General features: G+C 36.2%; 1 protein-coding gene across 2 annotated transcripts; it reads right to left on the reverse strand.

The window, feature by feature from the left end:
- Nucleotides 1,536-6,065, reverse strand: LOC109707087. 2 transcript variants are annotated; one of them, XM_020228163.1, is made up of 2 exons: nucleotides 5,908-6,065; nucleotides 1,536-2,155 (listed from the first exon to the last, which is right to left on the reverse strand). In XM_020228163.1, the coding sequence occupies exon 2, from the start codon at nucleotides 2,146-2,148 to the stop codon at nucleotides 1,732-1,734; it is 417 nt and encodes a 138-aa protein (XP_020083752.1). In that variant the 5' UTR covers nucleotides 2,149-2,155; nucleotides 5,908-6,065; the 3' UTR covers nucleotides 1,536-1,731. The 2 variants fall into 2 exon arrangements, with proteins under 2 accessions (XP_020083752.1, XP_020083751.1); XM_020228162.1 differs by lacking the exon at nucleotides 5,908-6,065 and adding an exon at nucleotides 2,275-2,434.

The raw sequence follows: 6,489 nt of genomic DNA on the forward strand, positions 1-6,489 counted from the left end.
GTTTGATTTTGTGCCCTCATTCGCCGAAAGCTCCACGGAACGATAAATTTTAAAAAAATAATTTATAAAAAAAAATAGATATCTGCGATAGAAACGAAAGGCTTTAGTCAATAGACTGCTCATGGGGTGGGAAATGTGCAAAACAGTCACAGGGTGGTCCTGTGAGACCCCGCCTGTACCGTGCAGGGCACGGTACGTGCCGCCCCATGCCTTATGGCAAGGGGCGACACTTTAAAAAGAACCATAGTAGAATCCAATGGCCCGGCACTTTTAGAAAAGGAAATAAAAAGAATGTAACATTAAAGAAACATCAGATTGTGCTATCTCTCTTTTCGTAGGCCCCTAAAGAGTACGCAAGCAAATCTACATAAAGCTAGCTATATGGCTCTAGGTAATATGATTTCCCTTCGAAGATTAAAAAAGACCATAAGGGGTGCATTTGGTTCAAAATCGAAATTGGAATCAGAATCGAAATCAAAATAAGCTGGAATCGGAATCGAAATGACTTATTACGTAATTCTGTTTGGTTCGTTACCTAAATTAGAATCGAAATAAATCATTCTCATTATCGGTGATTAGTTCAGGTATATATAAAAAACGTAATCAAATTAATATGCTAACTTTATCTTTATAATATATTAATTTAAATTTAAATTAAAAATTAAATATTAAAAATTTACATCAAAATTTTGAAATAATGTCAAAATTTTAAATCTATTTTTTTTAAAAAAAAATAAAACTTTAAAGTTGAGTGGATAATTCAAAATATAAAACTAAATTTCGATTTATTCAAATTCAAACTTAAAATTACAATTTAAATTTTAATTTGAATCCCTAAATTTAATTTAAATTTTAAATAAAATTTGAACAAAACTTTATATAAATTAAAATTTAATTTAAATTCAAATTTATAAGTGAGATTCAAAATACTTGATTAAATTTTAATTTTTAATTCAAATTCAAATTCAAATTTAAAATTATAAATTTAATTTTTAAATTTAAACTTATATTTTAATTAAAAAGTTGAAAAATAAATTTAATTTGAATAAATATCCATTCCGTCCGGATTCAACTTCCAATCTGACCTCCTAGGCCGGCCGGATTAGAAAAAGAGGTGATGGGGGGATTCCTATTCCACTCGTGAATCGTAATCGGAATGGAACTCCCGCATACCAAACACCCACAAACGGATTTACCGATTCCGATTCCGATTCCAGGGTGAAAAAGAAACGAACCAAACATGCCCTAAAAGTTTGTCTCACCTTGCTCACATGGAATGTCTTTTACTGAAGAACCTCATGCTACCTGCATCATTAGAGAGATCAGTAAGTACCTGAAAATGAGTCAAAATAAATTTTCTAATATTTAATTTCATCTAATTCGTATTAAAATTATTCAACTTGATGATTGGATGAGATGTTCTTAAGGAATATAGCTGAATTTCCACTCTCTCAATCTGCAAGAAAGATCAAATTAATGAATTCTATACTTGATAGAAAGAGTTAAGACAAGCACTTCTAGCTATCCACAAGAAATTCATGAAGTAGTAGTCATGGACATTTATTTAATCATAGTTCACACTGTACATGACCAGACGGCCACTTTGTCCAGAAATACATAGATCTGCTAGCAAACCACAAACATACTATAGCATAAGGTCTTTACGTATATATATTGCTTAAACACACTGCGTCCCCTTAACTTGAAGTTACCAAGTCCGTCACCATGGTTCTAACGACACGGAATAGGAGACCAACGGCACACGTCTTTGGGACTTGGCTGGCGGTGCGAATTGTTAATAGATGTGCTAGGAGGAGAGTCGGTTGCATTTCCATTGTTATTTGCTGCATCGCTGTTCGTACTATCGCTCCCATTGCTTGTGGCTTCTTGTGCATGGCTAGTCGCCGAAACCACCCCGTTCTTTTCAGTATTCCTCACAAGGCTGTTGATTTCTAACTTGTGTTCTACATCACCCCTGCTATTAACACTGAAGTGAAGATACTTACGGGGCAGCGCATGCTCTTTCCCCTTAACTCCCTGAAGAGTAAAGACCAATGCATCCTCCTGAGCTCCTATGCCTTCTGCAGGAGCTTTCTTGAAGATCATCATCAAAACAAATATGGCGAGAAGTGTCGGTGGGATCTTCATGGATATGCTGCGGGTAAAAGTTAAAACAAACATTTCTCAGTAGTCTGATTTGAGGATTTTAAGTATATAATACATGTAACATATGATGATTGAGTTTTAGACTAGACGAGTAGAATTGAGACCTACCTTTGGACTTCCCTTCAAACAAGTATGAATGAATGAATATCAATGAGTGCAAGCTATATATAGCTTCAAATGGCAAGCTCATCTTATCAAGGTAAATCGAGACAAGTATCACCCCCTTAGTGGTTGATTGTGATCGCGCACATTTCTTAAGAACCACGCGTGCGTAAGATAATAATTGTTAACAACATGCGCGCACCTACAACGTAGTGGAGAATAATATTATTGTCCCCAAATAGTGGAAGTTGATATTTACCAGTAAATTGTTAAATAATTTGATTCAGTTAATAGTTTACGAAATTTGTCATCTCGCAAAAGTATTCGTTTAACTTGTCATAAAACCTGAAAAAAGAAACTAGTCAGGAAGAAGTAGAGCATGTCATGCAATACAATAACACTACAAATGTATACATAACATGTTAATCCTAGATTTATAGACTCTACAAGCAGTCACCTTATTTACTAGATTTACAATAACAGTACAAGTGTATCCATAATATGTTAATGCTAGATTTATTGGACTCTACAAGTGGTCTCCTTATTCAGTAGCTTTTATTAAACCAACCACAACACAATAAATAATGAATTTCTTAGGATCTTTTCCATCCAAAATGTGCACATGATTATTAGCTTTTCGTGTTGCTTGAATGTCAGAATTTCACAGTAAAGCTAACAGAAAGAAGCTAAAGACAGGCTAAATTTATATTTTTGATCAAACCTAATAAGTTGTTAAAGTATCTTCAAGTATGCAAATAAGGCATCTAAATTTAAGAACAACAGGTGATCTATGCTACGGAGTGAAATTTTGAAGAAAATGTGAAAGAAATACCTAATTAATCTGAATTTGCCTACCATGAATCAATGGTTGGAGATGGAAAAGGCCAATCAGTTACAAATCCTAAAGCAAGGATTTACGTGTTCATCGGCACGGGCCATATTTACCGTGCCATATCGTGCCAATAAGATATCGGCACGATACAACCCCCGTGCTAATGGCACAACTCAAAACCCTATATTCAAGTAATTTTATCAATAATTTTCAAAAGATTTGATAAAGATACATAATAAACCGTTAGAATATTTTGTTGCTAAAGAAAATAAATATTTCATGCCATTATGTGTTGGCACACATGTATTTTTTGTAATCGGCACGCATTGGCACGGCCTAGGCATATCGTGCCGTATCGTGCCAGCAAATTTCCGGCACGACCCTGCGTCACGGCACTTAAATCCATGCCCTAAAGTATTACATTATAGGTTAGGATTCAAAAGGAAATAGAAATCAAGGTTCCCCAAATGAAACATGATTGCCAGTTCGCAATGCCGCTATGCAGTCCAAAAAGATTTGCAAAAAGATTTGTGTGTATTTTCCTGGAGCAGGTCGTGAAGATCAGTCACCCAACAGTCATGATACCTCAGCATTTTTATGTTTCTCCTGACAAGGTAGCCAGATTCGGTAATTGTAGTCCAAACTATTCAATTCATGAAGCAGTTATTGTTAGAATTTGGCTTCAAATAATATTCTCTCTCCATCTCAAACATCTCTCACACTCTTTGTACGATCTGAAATGAAATCCAAGTAAAGCAAACATAAATCCAGCTTCCATGAAGGCTCAAAGACTCAATTAAAACTTAAACAAACTCAACTTCCCATCACACCAAATTTGCAAAAACGAACAAACACAAGGATGGTTGTATCACTAGACCAATCTCCTAAAGCCTCACACATACGGAGGCAATTAATAGCGATTCTAGGAGGTGCTCAACACATGCCTCATACCCTTAGCTCTAACCCTGGACATTAGAAATAAAACATTTATAGTTTTTTTTCCTAAATTAATTCTTAATAATATTTTTTTCATAAATTTAACTATAATAAAATCAAGGGATCAAACTTCTTGTGAATTCAAATGTCCTATGAGATCAAACAAAGCAGAGAGGGATTCGAACCCCTGGCATGAATAACTCGTATAATGGATTAGCAATCTGCCGCTTTAGTCCACTCAACCCCATCTCTCCTAATTCCAATTTGAAAAATTTTATGTGATGCAACACGTAAAATAAAGACTGATAAAAGTTCATCTTCTTTTAATTCTTTTTTAATTATATTTATATTAATATTTTTCTTTAATTTTACAATTATTTGGATTATTCATTGAGATTCAAATTTATTGAATTAGATCTTCGATCTCTACTTTTGCCCATGTGCACTCCAGGCTCTTTGCCTTTATTAGTTGTTCCAATGGACAAAAGATCATCAACAGCTAGGAACTACAAAAAATCAGCCGTTTTAGTGTGGTAAAATGTATTATACAACTTAAAAACAACATATAGGTACTTAATGCCATAGATCTCGGAATTTGCATGAATGGAAAAAAAAGCTTATTTGTCGCTTTGAAAAACTCAGAGCACTGCTGAAGCTGATTATGTTGGTTGTGTACTTTGAATCGAATTTTCTCACCTTTCTAGAAAGAGCTAACAATAGACTATTAATGTGGAAGGAAATAGGGATCTTAATTGACGATGAGCCATTAAACATTTAGATCAAGTTTGAAGACAAACTCGTGAATATCTAGTCCTTAAATGACCAATAGGTGCCTTTTTACAAAAAATTTGCCAACTTCTATACATGAAATGTTTACTAAGGTGTGTAACACATATAATAACATTAAAACGCAACAATAAGTGATGAACTTCATAGCTAAGCCCAAAGCCCTGCTCGCAAAAGAACTAGCTGAAAAACAGCCAGCAAGCGTATTAGCTTATGCAATATCTACTTGAATCAAAGTACGAAGACCATGAATTACATCTAAAAGTTCATGTTTCCACAAAGTGTTAGATCAAGTCTTTCAGAGACAGCCAAATAAGAGCAATAAGATTGTCGCATTTCTTACCTTTAAATCTAAAAACAGTAATATATTAAGTCACCGAGCATATCAGTAGTGTAATGCAACAAACAGGGAGTAAAAGAAAATTTTCATACGTAAGAACACCCACGGGCTAAGTAGAGTACCGGAATTATACAAGACACAACTACTAAAGCAGAGCAGTCCAATAGCGGGCGGATGTGATTGATTGCTCATTTTTAGGTTAGGTAGTTCCATTATGAAATATGAAATGCTGTAGAACCGGATTAATAAACAATCATTCACATATCAACTCCAAGATTACACACCACCTATAACCTGTTTGCTCCAATCAAATAGCTCAAATCCTCAAATGAAAGTAGGTTGAGTTCCTCCCTTGGAGCCTTAATGAGAAATTATTGCCCAAACCACGGTCCACCAATCATAGGGATCTTAATGCGAAATCTGAAACCCTTGAAAGTGATCTACAATACCTAACAACAAATCGATGTGCCAAAAATTATATTTTTCAATAATTTATTTTTGTCGTGTGACGAACAATAGCTATTTTCGCACCATTGCTTTACAACTATTTGGTGCCTAGATGAGAGATTTCCAAAGTTACGAAATTTCAGATTCAGACATCGTAGATGATTTGCATTTAGATTTTAAGGCCTCTAGGGTTAAAATCTCCTACAAGAGAGGAATAGGCCAAGTTAGGGCGAGGATTAGGGTTAGGGTTAGGGTTTGGATCGGAGAGGGGAGATGGAGAGAGAGGGAGAGAGAGTACCTTTCGCATCCATTGGCGGAGGGTGTGTGGGTTGGAGTTAAAGGGGGAGACGAAGCGGGAGCCCGAGCTCAAGCTCGGGGGAGCCATGGCAATGGCGTGGGAGCGAGCGAACGCGGGAGAAGGGAGTTGCGACCGCATTTTTGAAAACCCTAGGATGCCGCGCGAGGGTGGTGGGGAGAGGTCGATATAATTCGCGCGATTTCGCTACCCCGGCTTTATTCGCCGCCGACTTTAGCATTCGCGGGTAACCCTTTCGTTAGCTGAATTGAAGTCGGCAACATCTGTTGAAGCCACTGCCGAGTACCTATATGGTATTTCAACCCTCAAATTGCGGGCGTACGCGCTTCTCTTGGGATTGCGAAAAAAATTGTGTTATGTGTGATAAGAAAGTAAAATAAAAAATATTCGACTTGTTTTCCTACTTTTGCACATGTCGTAATAGGGGTGCAGATGGGGCGGATTCAGGACAGTTCCCTCACCTCCTACCCTATTTTCTAGGCAGGTCAGGAGGGATTTAGGGTGGATTAATTTTTATCCTATTTATTGTCTCTATTTACCACTTCATTCATGATGGGTCGAGGG

Source organism: Ananas comosus, linkage group 3 (genome assembly GCF_001540865.1).
Source record: "Ananas comosus cultivar F153 linkage group 3, ASM154086v1, whole genome shotgun sequence".
In the NCBI taxonomy this organism is placed as follows: domain Eukaryota; kingdom Viridiplantae; phylum Streptophyta; class Magnoliopsida; order Poales; family Bromeliaceae; genus Ananas; species Ananas comosus.

What these genes read in the sequence shown, in the direction of transcription:
- LOC109707087 (XM_020228163.1), bottom strand. Translation starts at nt 2,148, where the DNA reads ATGAAGATCCCACCGACACTTCTCGCCATATTTGTTTTGATGATGATC.